General features: G+C 35.0%; 1 protein-coding gene across 4 annotated transcripts in view; it reads left to right on the top strand.

Annotated features, from left to right (window-relative positions):
• LOC124359413 overlaps positions 1 to 13,972 on the top strand; it is a 466,804-nt gene that overhangs the window by 219,816 nt on the left and 233,016 nt on the right. The window contains exon 1 of one of the 4 annotated variants that reach the window (XM_046812142.1): positions 7,242 to 7,266. The exons of 2 other annotated variants lie outside the window; for them this stretch is intronic. In XM_046812142.1, the coding sequence (XP_046668098.1) occupies positions 7,257 to 7,266 (10 nt within the window). In that variant the 5' untranslated portion in view covers positions 7,242 to 7,256. Of the gene's footprint in view, positions 1 to 7,241; positions 7,267 to 7,689; positions 8,047 to 13,972 lie in introns of those variants that run through there. One more of the 4 variants, XM_046812140.1, reaches the window with a different exon arrangement.

The following is a 13,972-nucleotide window of genomic DNA, read 5'->3' as shown; positions in this document are numbered from 1 at the left end:
AATCTTACTTGTAACTACTGAATTTGGTTGTAACAAACACAACAGTAATACTATAATGGTATCTAGGCTGTTACCTTCATTGTAGCACAATGTCTCGACCGAGAAGTGCAAATGTAACTAGGACAAATTCCCAAACCAGCTTAGAACATTTGTTAATTTAAAATTAAGTCAAATCTAATACTATTACCTCTTTGACCGAAGTACTATCTGCTATTTCTATGTGAAGTATTAAACACATTTCAAATGAAAACCTTTTCTGTGATACTAAATGGTTCTTGTAGTATTAAATATCAATTTCAAATATCGCCAGGTTAATGATCCTCTGTGAAAATTCTGGCTAGCTTAAAAAATCACAGTTTCAACAAATAGCTCAAAAACTGCAGTCAAGCATTTGCGACCCAATTCGGACAGTAACGAACTCAACAAATAGATTCGGAAACGTGGTTTGCATCTAACTTCAAGACATGCTTGAATATTTTGCAATATAAACAATCAAAATGTGACAATAAGGTTGGTCTGGTAAAACGCTTTCATCAGTGCAACGTTTTCGCCCCGCTTCTCTGTATAGCGAAACCGATCACGGAAAATAAAGCGATCGAGCACTGGAATTGCTTTTCGGACGAGTTATAAAAAATACTTTTCATTATAATACAAAGTACATACTCACCAAGTCCAATACGTTTACTACACCAGTAAAAAATGTTTCTATTCATTTTCGTACTTGCCTCGCGAAATGGATAGCAATAGTAAGTATTTAGGCACTTCTTCAGCTTTTTTCCAACAAATATTCTTTAAGATTACGACTACTGTACTCTCATAAGCCTTTAGTACCTTTTTATCTAATTGGGAGTGCGAGCCCCAGTGGTCTAGGACTTTGGACTTTGGGCTCGAGTTAGAGATAGCGCAGGTTTAAATCCTGTCTGTGGCTATTGCACTTTTTATCACTACCATCAAATCTTGTACTGTATCGACTCTCCCTCTAATTCTGTTTCATAAGATGCTCACGCAGATATCATTGGCGTATGAGGACGGGCAGAATAAGGCTTAAAAGGGGAGCAGCCTCTCCTTTGTCTAAAAGGCAAAAAAAGCAAAAAAAAATCAAATAAAAAATTGGACGCCAATAACTATCTGTAAACTAAAAAGAAAGCAATATTGATAGAATTTAATATTCATTCGTGACAGTGATTGTTGCCAAAACAAGAGGTGAACAACTGTTTCAGTAGGCAATGGTTGGGAACCTATCATTATACTATTTGTTCTGGTCTATCAAGGAGCGGAAAAAGAAACGTTATGTATTATTCCGCTCCCTTCTATAATTTGCATTTAACTTTTTTGTGCGTATATGGTGAGATAGGGAAGCAATACTTCCTAGTCATAATAAATGTTGACATATTATTAATTTTTGTGTAGTATAATGAAAGAATATTCATTTATAAACGTAAAACAAGTGATAAATGCAGAATAAAGTTCTAATCAAAGCCACCTTAAAAATATTATTATATCTACCTTTAGAGCCAAACCCTTCGGCCGCTTCTTCACTGCTATCATTAATAAGCTACAAATAATAGTTTAAGATTACACTAATTAATCACAACTGATTGCGTGTGGAGGGTAGGTAACTGTCAGGTGAGAAGGCTCGGTATATTCTCGTCCAGTTAACGTACGTATTCCCCGCTCAACAATTAGCCACTGGTCGCTAACCAGCCAAACCACGCCACTCTCATATTCTATTCCCATCTGTGATGTTTGGTTGCCATGTTATGCGTCATTTGACTGCGAGGTTTGTTTTTATCTATTGATCGCTCCGAATACCAAGACAACTGATCATTTTCTATTTTCGTACATACTATAATGATCATACTATAATGAATTATATATTACGTACTCATCTGTACCATTGGGGGTTCACAATAGTGATATAAGATTGGGCTGTAAACCTAAACTAAAGTTAAATAGCTATCTATCGCGTCTGTTTAGTTCCGTATTGTAGAATATATCTTAACATTTAAAAGTCTCAAAGTTGGTTACTGGTCTTAACATTTTGTTTTTGTCAAGTACTGGACTACTTCTTAATCTTCTAACGTCACGACCGATCATCCTGTAGAAGTGCTCGCCATTATACTAACCGATATGAAGGACTGAGTATAAAGTTTAACTGTAAAAACCGGGTTGCTTTATATTAGTTAAAGATGCTACGCTTTTTGGAAAATATGTTTGAAGAGTTAATATGATCGTTTTGATACAAATGTATCAAATAAATAGGTTTGTAATTTTTAAGATTATTTTATAACCAGATTTAAATATAGTGGAAATTTTGCGTTTTCGACTTTGTTGAAGATTTATTATAATGAATCCAAGACTTTTTGGATCACTTGGAACATAAGATATATGTACAGAACCAGCTGGCTCCTGAAAGCTTCTAGTCACACCTCTATGCTGGTTAATACAGGGCGTTTCAAAAAGGACTTTACAACTTCAACTTCAAAATTCATATAATTTTTATTAAACAATTTACAGATCTGGTTTTGGTGTTGTTTTAAAGGAAAACCGTTCAAGTTTTGACTCGCGTAGTCCGCTAGTTCCTTAATTAAGATAATTAGCATAATCTCTCAGATACTCCTAATTATACGGATTATACACTAGTAACACACTGAACTGGAAGCTGCCTATGTATTTAGTAACACGATACTTAACTGAGAAATCTAGACATATATACGTATATGTATCTGGTTCCATTAAACCCCTTGTATTCTTCTCCCTATCGCTTCCAATTTATGAGACCTTCCGGCTTTCATGGCATGCTAGAGCGGTTATAGGTTCCGGTCTCTTTAGGATACCAGGAAGTTTATGGCATGTACAAGATTACTGCCTTTAGAAGTTTACGGTCTATATAAGGTTCCCGCCTCAGAAGGAATATTGCCTTTAGAATCTCAATACTATGGAAGCTCCCGGCCTCTAGCAACTCTAAGTTTCTAGGAGCTACTGGCATCTAGGTCCTGACATATGGGAAGCTCTTTGCATCCTAAAGGAGTCAGTCACTGCTTTGGAAGCGTTTAGCTTTTGGGAACACCCAGACTTTAATAGTTTTATATCTTTGTTAGAGCTCAGCCTCTGGGAACTTTCAGGGTTTAGAAGATTTCGGTCTTTATGGGTTTTTTTAAAGTTGCCGGCTCATGGGAGTCTCTAACTTTCAAGGAGCATTTAGATTCGTTTTTCAGTGTTGGAGTTTTCGGCCTATAGAAACCGATGGCCTCTAGTAGCTCCCTTTTTTAGGATCTGTCTGCTTCTAGATGCTTCCCGTTTCTTGATACACTATGTCTGTGAGAGCTCCAAATCTGGAGATTCCTGGCCCCTGGATGTGCCCAGCAACTTTGGGCTCCCAGATGTTGGGAGTTACTAATCTGAAGCAGGTCTTGGTCTTTATGAGCTCCGAGTCAATGAGTGCTCTCCGTCTCATGGAGCTCACTTATTTTGGCAGTTCCCGATCTTTGGGTGCTCTCTAATAAGCTTCCTACGTCTTGAAACTCGTAACATATAAAAGTATCCACAGTCACCCTACCTATAGGATTTCATGGTTTCTGTGTCTTTTTCTGTCAAATGTCAGTAAAATCAGTCATTAGAATTTCCCAGGCTCTGAGAGTTAACAGCCTTTACATGTTACTACTTTCTATAAAATATTGGCCTCTTCAAGCTTTCGGTCTGAAGAAGGTTTCTTTTTCTAGAAGCCCTTATTCATAAAGATCTCTCGTTGTCTAGAAGATTCTGGCCTCTAAGATGTTGAAGTATCTAATAGTTGTAGTACTCATTGAGAGTTTATTGCCACTGGAAGCTTATCACTTTAATAATAATTTAGCCTTTAGATAATTAAGAGCTTGAAGAGAACCAGTGTCATAAAATTCATATTCTCAGAAATATTCAGCTTCCAAAAACTTCTTGAAATCTAGTAGCTTTGACATCTGGAAACTCGTGGTGTTCTAAAGATTCAGCTCCTAGAAGTACTCTTTTTATTGGAGCTTTCGCGTCTGTTAAAGTCTGGGCCCAGGGAAGGTCTCTATTTTTGTAAGCTTACGGCTCCTGAGGACTCTCAGCCTCTAAATTCCCTAGCCTCCTGGAAGCTTCTTGCTTGTGTTAACTCTCTGTCTTCCAGATCTCCCTGACTCTGAAGGCTCTCAGTCTTTGTGAACTTCTGGTATCTGGTAATTCCTCTTACCTAAAAGTTTCTAAAGGTTTTGAGAGGTTCTGACCATTGGCAGCTTCTCCCATCTGAGAGTTTTAGGATTCTGTAGTCCGTCGTCCAATGGGATCTCCTATCCTTTGAAATCGGCTTGGCTTCTAGTAGATTTCAGTTTCTAGAACGTCTCAGTCTGTGGAATCTGTGGAGGTTGACCCTACGAACCCGTTCCTTTGATCCCATTGATTAAAAAAACTTGATCTTGTCATTGACTTATAGAAAGTGCATGCAAGCTGATATAAATGTGCGTTCAGGATTGTGGAGATAACTATGACAATAATATATAAAGAGAGAATTGTTTACAAGTATCAAACTGCAGTAGGTAGATTAAAAACTACTTAAAGTTTAAAAAATAACATTAGTATCTGTCTGAGCGTAACTTTTATATTGCGTACTGGTATTCAATGTATTATAATAAGTTTTATTCATCTAGAAGATAGTTCTACTTTCTCATTGCTTCAGTAATTTTGTCAATGGAAGAATAATGTTTCTAATGACTCAGAGAGCAGGAACTGAGATATACACACGTTTTACGTGGAATCCGAACAACGAAGTTTTAAGACAAGTTGTAGCTACTTGTCTTAAAACCTCAGCTGACTGTCTTCACTACTACCGACTTACCTATCACATGTTGGGAAGGGTAGGGTGCGTCCAAGAGCCAGTGTCCTAGTCCAGGTGTAGTATTACCATTACCAATTACCACCCGCTGCCAGTTCACACTTACCATTACCATGCGGCTAGTTAGTCGACTGTGTTGACCATCTCAACAGTTTAATAGCTTGTACAATACCATGTAAATTTTCTTAAACAAGTTATCATGGTATTTTCGAATGTAAGTGTTTTACGTCTCATCATACTGTTTAAAACAGTTATTTCTCTTCCATAACGTTAGGATCACAAGTAAATATTGTGTCATCTTGAAAATTTTCAATATTAATAACGCTAACAAGGGTGACAATTGAAGGAATTGTGCAATGTTACATGGGTTCAGAGTACATGCGGTTAGTACATGAGTTCAAGGACCGGTTTTTACGATAGGGTGTTCGACAACCACTTTGTAAATTTCACAGACATGTGAGTAAAGGGAAACAGCATTTTACCATGTGATTCCCATGCTAAGCTAATAGGCAATCTAGTAAACTCCTACATTATTAATCTTATTGTGAACATTATTTTTAATGCACGTATGCTTTATGTGAATAATATACTTTTGCGATATACTAACGCTATTTTAAATAATTTACTTGTGTTTTCTATCTCAGCATTGATGGCTTTCTTTTAACCAAGGTGCCCTTATTTTGAATGTGGACTAAGCTATTAGACCTACGCAAAAATGATATACGACTGATGCTTGGAATTATCAATCACAGATAACACGGGTCTCTTCGGAAACATTAAAGCAGTACTGAATGCAGACTCTGTTGAGGAACAGAAAGATCAACGGATCATATATGGTTGGAATGTCCAGCTATGAGCCTTTGACCTATCTCTAAAAAAAAATAACCCGTGTGCTATAGCAGACCATTTCATCAAAATTACTAGGATCCCCAAGCCATTCTCCAGGCTCCACCTTCGGACTGCGCTTACTTCAATATCATTTGTGGAATTCCACCTTGATAACTGTTCCGCAGCAACTCTTCCTGGAAACGACCTTAAGAAACAAATTGATCCTTTAGACTTTTACTATATATATATATATATATATATATATATATATATATATATATATATATATATATCGTATGGGGGACAAAGGCAGCTATCCATAAATAAATAAATTAAAAATTACAATTATTAAAAAGTACGTAAGAACAAAGTTCTTGAGTCATAAATTAAAAATAATATTAAAATCTCCCGTCACAAAGCTAAATCCAAATTACTGAGCCAGTTTAGAGACCCATCCTCTAAACCACTCAGACCAGCCAGACCACCAGAAAACAATCGCAAAGGGCAGTCGTTTACAATGTGCTCAATTGTCTGAGAGTTTGCGCCACAATCACACGTCTGGTCGTCAGTAATACCCCACTTGAATTTCCAGTGATTGCTTCTCCCAACCCCAGTTCGAAAACGATTCAATAAAACCCATTCCTTTCGAGGAATTTCCAAGCCACCCGCCGCTTTCGTAGGATCGGATATCAAGAACTTGTTCCGTCCATCGAATGATTCCCAGGATGACGCCCAGTTAGCATTAGGCGTAAAGTTCTCCTCTATCAACTGGGATGCTGTTCGTAGTGATGGCTTGCGTGATTTGAGCCGGCTATCTTGCTGAGGAAGGTCGCGCGTAATGGGCAATTCGGGATTGGACACGATCTTATTGAACTCTCTCAGAAGAGCCTCTTTGCGTCTAATCTCAGGTGGTGCTATATTGCTCAGCACTGGGAGCCAAGGTGTTGGTGTTGCCATGAGAGTTCCAGTAATTGTCCTCATGGCCCTATTAAGAACGACATCGACCTCTCGCACATGTGCACTATTTTACTATGACGCCAACACAAAAGGGCTTCAGAGGGAAAGAAAGAGTGGATCACGAAGGGATTATTGGAAGGATAGACGATTGGGACGCTGGCAGAAACAGTGATCTTTTAAAATCCACCCTACCATCTTGTACAGTTTTCGGGTTTTTAACCTGCAATTTCATGTACATTAGAACATTGTCCATTCGCAATTTCTCTGAGCGGTAAGAAAAGAGATCTTGACCGAAGAACTTAAGGCCTGAGATGAACACTTTCCACGCCACGTAAGCAAGACATTCTTTTGCCCTCATAACATTCTCCCGAAGAGGCATAACAGGTTATGTCGATTCTGGCGGCTTTTACGGCTTTTACATCGTGAATTCAATGAGAGGTGATATCAAGGCCTGGGCCGAGGTCTGGTCTCGGGATAGCTCAGCGCCGACCGGTGTTAACCAAGTATCGAGTACCCGACAATTGCCGCAAGTTCTGCACGGTCAGAGAGAGGCTTTGCCAGTGAGGTGTGATGTGTGGTGACTGTGTCATGATGCTGTCCTAACCGCTCGGGAGCTACTGGGATGCGTTCAGGTAAACTGTCGGGTCGGTTTATCACTCAATAAATAGACACGTTAGATGGGATTCCACTTCAAATTAAACACATTTAGTTTTGACCCTTTAATTAAACTGATTTCACATCAGTGAGTTCCATTAAATACCATGTAATTCAGTAATCTCCGAAAACCAATGCTATACAGTTAATTTACGCAAGTCTTTTGCATAATGAAAAGAACAGAAATGACAGTTAAATAGAGAAATAATGTCAAACCTTTCGTGTGTATAACTGTACAGAATGTTCTTGAAACAGAATTGCTGACATTCCAATTCGCCATGTGTCAGACTGAAAATATAGTGTTATCTCAATGAGAGCAGTTAACAATAATTGTTCGTAGATTAGACGATATCGTTTTCGAAGTTTTATGATTTGTGACAAAGTGCAGTTCCGTTTCTTCGCCGCAGTTCATTTATACTTGTGTTTTATTTTCATTCTTTACAAATTCCTCAAAGCATGTCTTTCTTTGTGGTTGTTTTAAATTTTAGATTTTAACTTTTTATTGATGGATAGTGCTGACAAAATATCAATCGACAGCGGTGCAAACAATGGTTTCTGCAGTAATTACACAACCTTGACGTCGCGATCGTGACCCTCATTACCAACGATGACCACGATGAGGGTTCACAAAGCCCGCGTCGACCTCTCCCTCGTTCTGAGACGTAGGATTGCCTCGTTTGTCCAACGATGTATCAAAAAATGGCGCCGACCCCCAGCTCCACCCCCGGATGTTGCCTCAGACAGTCGCCCTCGTAAAGGTAAAAGTGATACCATTTCGTTTTCTGGGCTAATTTTTCTCCAGTTTGAAAACATAATTCGCGAGAATTTGTAGTAGTAAATACCAGATTTATAGTAAAAATAACTTCTAATTTAACTGTAAGATAATTGATGTTTATGTTGTAAATTTCATTTAAAACATTCAGAATTAAACAGCGTTATATTTTATCCACGCTGGCGCGCACGCACACACCTACATCTATAATATAAAAACGAATCGCAAAATGTGTTGGTAAGCGCAAATCTTGATAACGACTGGACCAATACGGTTAATTCTTTTTGTAAAATGCCCATTGAAATCCGAGGAAGATTTTTATGAAGAAAAAGTTAAGAAAAGTTACCTGGAATATTTTTGAATTCAGAAAAAATTGTAGTTTTTACGTTTCATAATTCAAATTAAACTGGCACTAAACAGCTGTTGACAGCTATAGTTCGATAAACTTTCTGAAACATCTGTTTACATTTAAATTTTATCAATATTAAGTAAACAGTGCTTGATCGGTAGTGTAATGCAGATAGTAAATTAATCATTAATATATAATTTTACTCCAGATTGCGCCAGTGACGAATTAAAATCATCTAATGCATTAAATACTGTTAAAAACTAACCTTAATGAACATAAGTTACATTAAACTGGTGGGCTTCCTTGACATTGTGATATTGCATTTTAACAGTGGCTTATGGAAGACAGAGAAATGAACACTAACATGCCTCAACGATTCATTGTTTCCCTGGCTACAGTCCAAAAACAAGACTGGTATAACGCAAAACTTTAATAACGATTATTTTGGAATAACGTATAACCTTAATAAAATTCCCCTATTATACCGAAAGTACATAAGAAGTAGGTTGGACTTCCCCCTAGGTCGTAATAGGCTTTTCAGTCCTACTTATGTGTGTATTTTCTTCATGAGGACAAGGCAAACTCAACTATGTCAACACGATTTTGACCAAAATAGATTTCCCAGAACTATATAATCGAACGTATGTAGTATTTTTATCGAGGCAATATGTCAAGCTAAACTGTGACATAGTAGAGTTAAGTGAATTTAAACGGTCTTAAATAGGCACTTTTTAACCAAAGTAGGCATCTCGGTCCTACGTAATTATATATATATATATATATATATATATATATATATATATATATATATATATAATATAATATATATATATGTTTTCTTCATCAGAACAAGGCAAACTCTACTGTGGTACTGGAAATATCTTAGACCTGAAATATATGACAAGGACTGGAAATATACGCTTTGTGACCGAAGAAAGTTTCCGAGACCTATGAGATCTGAGATTTGTGTTTTCTTGATCGGGATGACAAGGTAGATTCAGCTGTGACGTTATGTGTATAATTAATTAGAACCATAAATGCTCCTACACATGCCAAACATGATATAATAATTAAGTTAAACTCTGATACTATTTACCATGAACTTAAATAATATCTACCTAATGTATGCTTACTTACGTTATAAAATTTTTATAAAACTCCCATCATATTACATCATAATTGCTTTTACTAAGTAATATAAGGACTTCGGTTCTAAAGATTGCGTGCGAAGCCGCCGGTAACAGCTAGTAATTATTTAAAGAAATGTTCAGACCGACTAACTTCATCAACGCCCAGCAAAAACCATAAAATATAGAGACATGAAATTTGGTACATACGTTAGTGTATCTTGTGCACATGTTATCCAGGTGAACAGTAAGCGTTATTAACGCTTCCAGATGTTTTTTTTTAGTTATTTTCGATATTTTGATTGGTTATTCATTAAAAGAATCCGACTCTATCATTTTATTCTAAAATATTCTAAAACTATACACCGTATAAAAACTAAAGAAACATTTTATACGGATATATTTGAAATGAGCCATCTCTTATAACGCTACGATCAAAAATAAATGCGTAAAATTCCTTGAGGTTTAGCATTGTTTTGTGGGGGAAAGTACAAGGTCATTATACTACAGCCGGCCCAATCGTTGTGGCAGGTTTACATTTTGGGGAAATTGTCAGTGAACATACCTCAATCCGGCAACGGAACTTATTCACCAGTTCTATATTTAGTGCTGGTAATGGTACCATCAAGTAGTTCTACCATTCGCCACATCGCCGCGCCACAGCTCTGCTTCCTTTCACTGTTTGTTTTGTTTACTGTTAGATAGTGCGCCAGTCCAACAATACTCGTTCGTATTGTTTCGTATTGAATCAGTCCAAGGCTGGTAAAAGTTGATAACAATATAAACTACACTTCTTGTGTTATGTAGATCTCGCTATTATTCTAGCCTGCTACGCGTTACATATTTATTTTTCCCTCAATAATCATAACATTAAAATGGATTATATTTTATTTAGTACATTTCTAAGCTTTAATATTGAAATTTACAGACATAATTAATAATTATATTATAGTTTGTACAATATATATATATATATATATATATATTAATAATTATTATTATTCCCCAGACTATCCATAACTAAATGTAGGCTATACTTCACAATTAAAACATTTTATGACATACCATAAAAAAATATACAATATTTTCGAAAGAGATCCAAAACATGTATATTCTTGTATAAAATATGTTGTGGTGAGCGAAATAATAATGCTGTTTTAAAATATTTAAATTTATGTTGACACCAATTTGTTTGTGTGTTATGAATCAATATCATATATAGATGCATGAACATGCATAACTCGCATGCGCGTTCACAGATCAAGAATGTAATAGATTGCACCAAACATAAAAGTCATCACGATTCTATAAGTTTTATACAAACTGAATGTTTATCCTTCACAACACAGTCACAGACGACGTCTTCTTCAAGACTGGGCAAGATTAAAATGTATAATCCCCTCTTTTGTCCATTGAAACAACTTATTCTGTTGCCGTTCTAAGTTAACTGATTGTAATAATAATTATAGTAAATAATAAATCCATGTTCAGTAATCTTTAGTTTTATTATTTTTCAACAATATAAAAAAGTATGCATAAAAATAAATTTAATTACGTGTAGCACTCCATTTGAAACATATATAAATTATTTCAAGGTATTTAAAATATTACATCTGTATTTATGAAAACAATTTCTAGTTAGTCTTGGCGTTATATCCAGTCGATCTTTTGAACATTTTAATTAAAGGCATTCATATAAAGAATTTAAATGACATTGAAATCACGTAACTTTCACCTTCTCCTGGCGAACGATAAATGTATGCAACCTTCCAAGAACGCAGTCAAGGGAGGGGAGTTCAGACAACTAATATTTTCCCGTAGTGAACCGAGTACTCTCCCAGTTTTATTCCTTAAAAAGTTCTTGGCCCGTTTCTTTGTTAAGGACGATCTTTCAGCAGTTCATGTCGGTAATACTGAATTATTTAAATAATAACAATCGTGTATTAAAAAAGTAATTTAAAAAAATAGAAAATTTGGAGGAGGAGGTCCGGACTCTTTGGACCTCCTCGCTGATTACGTTCTTGCAACCTTTCGGTTTAGGATTAAGAGTACAACATTGAATCATGTACTTTCATTTGAGTTACTGACTACTTAAATTAGCTGTCTCTAAATTACGATACGACAAAAAACCTGTTATGATATGCTGTTTTTAGTTAAATTTTCTTCTTAGAAATTCGTGGATGACCCATTGTAGAAAAGTCTAAACAGAGTGGATTTCATAGATGTGGTTTTATTGAAATGATCAAAATTGTAATAAGGTAAGACTCCGTTTGTGGAGGGAGCGGGAGAAGACTCTCCAGATGAGATCATGTTGAGTGTGTCTAGGACTCGAGACGTAATAGTGGAGAGATTAGGTTTCTCTAGATGAACATGCACTTGGTGAAATCTCGATAACCTCAGATAGATGTTAGGGAAAGTTTATGTCTTTATGTGAGGTAGAGGTGACAGTCTACTGAGAAGTCTTAGGAACATGACCTGGATTAACACGAATAGACTACCTGTATAGAATATTCTTTCAATGGACATCCACATACCTCTTGAATGCCAAAAAAGATTCACTATTCTTGTTAGTGTTTCGGATATCACCCTGTTTAATCTATCTTAAACCAGAAGTATTTCGATGTAACGATACATTGTATTATTATTATAGATTATGTCCTGGACAGCGAGTAAAAATGTCTCCAATATACAAGACTTGCCTCAAAGATGCTAGAGGACCCTGTTTATGTCAGGATTCCGTCCCTACTGGAGGCTAAGTAGAATTTGTCATAAACCAAAGATATTTCAAAGTGACGACTAAATTACGGATTTGCTCTGGACAGCGTGTAAATATTTATCCAATTAAAAATATTCGACTCAGACACGCTAGAGGACGCTTCCCTGTTAGAATTCCGTTGAAAAGACCATGCAAGACTTATTCATAACTGGTGATATTTTACCTTTTGTGTAGGCGTGTGCGTGTTTTCAGGTTTGCTCGCTGGACCTTCAGTTTCAGACGATGGTCCTTGTGGAAGTCGTAAAAAACCAGTTGTTGAGGACTCAAACCATTAAGCAAATATAAGATTTTCTCCTAGTAACAAAGACCAAACACAGTAATACTAGAGAATAAATTACACGGTTCTTATATCTCTTTTAATGTGTTTTAATATTTTGTCATCACGTCATATTAAGTTTATTAGTTACGATCCTAAATAGCCTTTGGAGTTAAGTCATTACAAATTGTTCTTTACAGTTTTTCGAAATACATAAACATAAAATTTGAGTTAATAAATTCTTCTTCGTCCTCTTACACTGTGTAGTGTGTATACACCTTGATAAGATCCACTACTAATACTAGTCTGTACATTTATAATAAATATGAAAATGGTTTATCACTCACAAAATTATGAATTATGTTTGTTTAACATAATATCTCTTCAATTTCCCCAAGTCTATTTGATGAATCATCATTAAAGTACATGCCATTCAGTTCCTTTATCTTTTTTGAAACTATGTGTAGTTTTGATATTGATTAATCGAAAGTTCCTTAAGTTGTAAAAGTTCTTGAAAATCTAGAAGGTCCAAACATGTTTGTAGGTAGTTTATTTTATATTTTGATTTTTACTGTCATATTTTTTTATATTTGATAAGTCTGTTTATATCTGATTCAATTACTCTAATGAATGGTTTTGATATAAGTGAATAATTTTGTATTTTTAGTTTTGTTGCTAAGATTAAAAATGTTGTTGTTTTAAGTAAATTTAAAAAATTATTTCGATTTCTATCATATTATTTTAATCTTAACGTAACACCAAGTTCAATTTCTAAATATTAATCATTTAGTTACTTACAAGTTATCGGTTAAAATTAAATTTAAATAATTGGTGTGTCATAATGAATTCTTTAACAAATTTATCCTAATGTTATTTCGTCATGAGAAAATAAAAATTAATAAATAAACACGAATAAATGACAATTTAAAACTGATTGTAAACAACATAATAATTAATTATCTAATGTTATGTTATGTTTTAAACTATTTGAATTATGTATAAAGATACATAACGCATACATATAAATAAACGTACATACAGTATACACATTCATTATGTTTCATAACGTATTATATTAAATAGGTCATGTTGTATCTAGTCTGTATTGTTTGGCGTGTTAAACAAACTTATATGCTTGTTTTGTGCATTGACAACATTTCTAAATGAATTCTCTAACAAAATATATTAACTTACAAAACAAATGAAAAAACAACATTGAAATCAGTTATATTATTAAAATATAATAAACAAGCAAATTGAAACTCTAAATTATATTACCATTTTTAATTTAGATTAATTTAAAAGTTATTAATAAAATAAAAGCTTTATCTTCGTATTAAAATGTATGTAGGTACTTTTCAACGACTTAAAATATAAATTAATATTGTAGATTAATCCATCACA

This window comes from Homalodisca vitripennis, chromosome 4 (assembly GCF_021130785.1).
Source record: "Homalodisca vitripennis isolate AUS2020 chromosome 4, UT_GWSS_2.1, whole genome shotgun sequence".
Taxonomy (NCBI): Eukaryota; Metazoa; Arthropoda; class Insecta; order Hemiptera; family Cicadellidae; genus Homalodisca; species Homalodisca vitripennis.
This window is presented reverse-complemented; position numbering and strand designations above follow the sequence as displayed.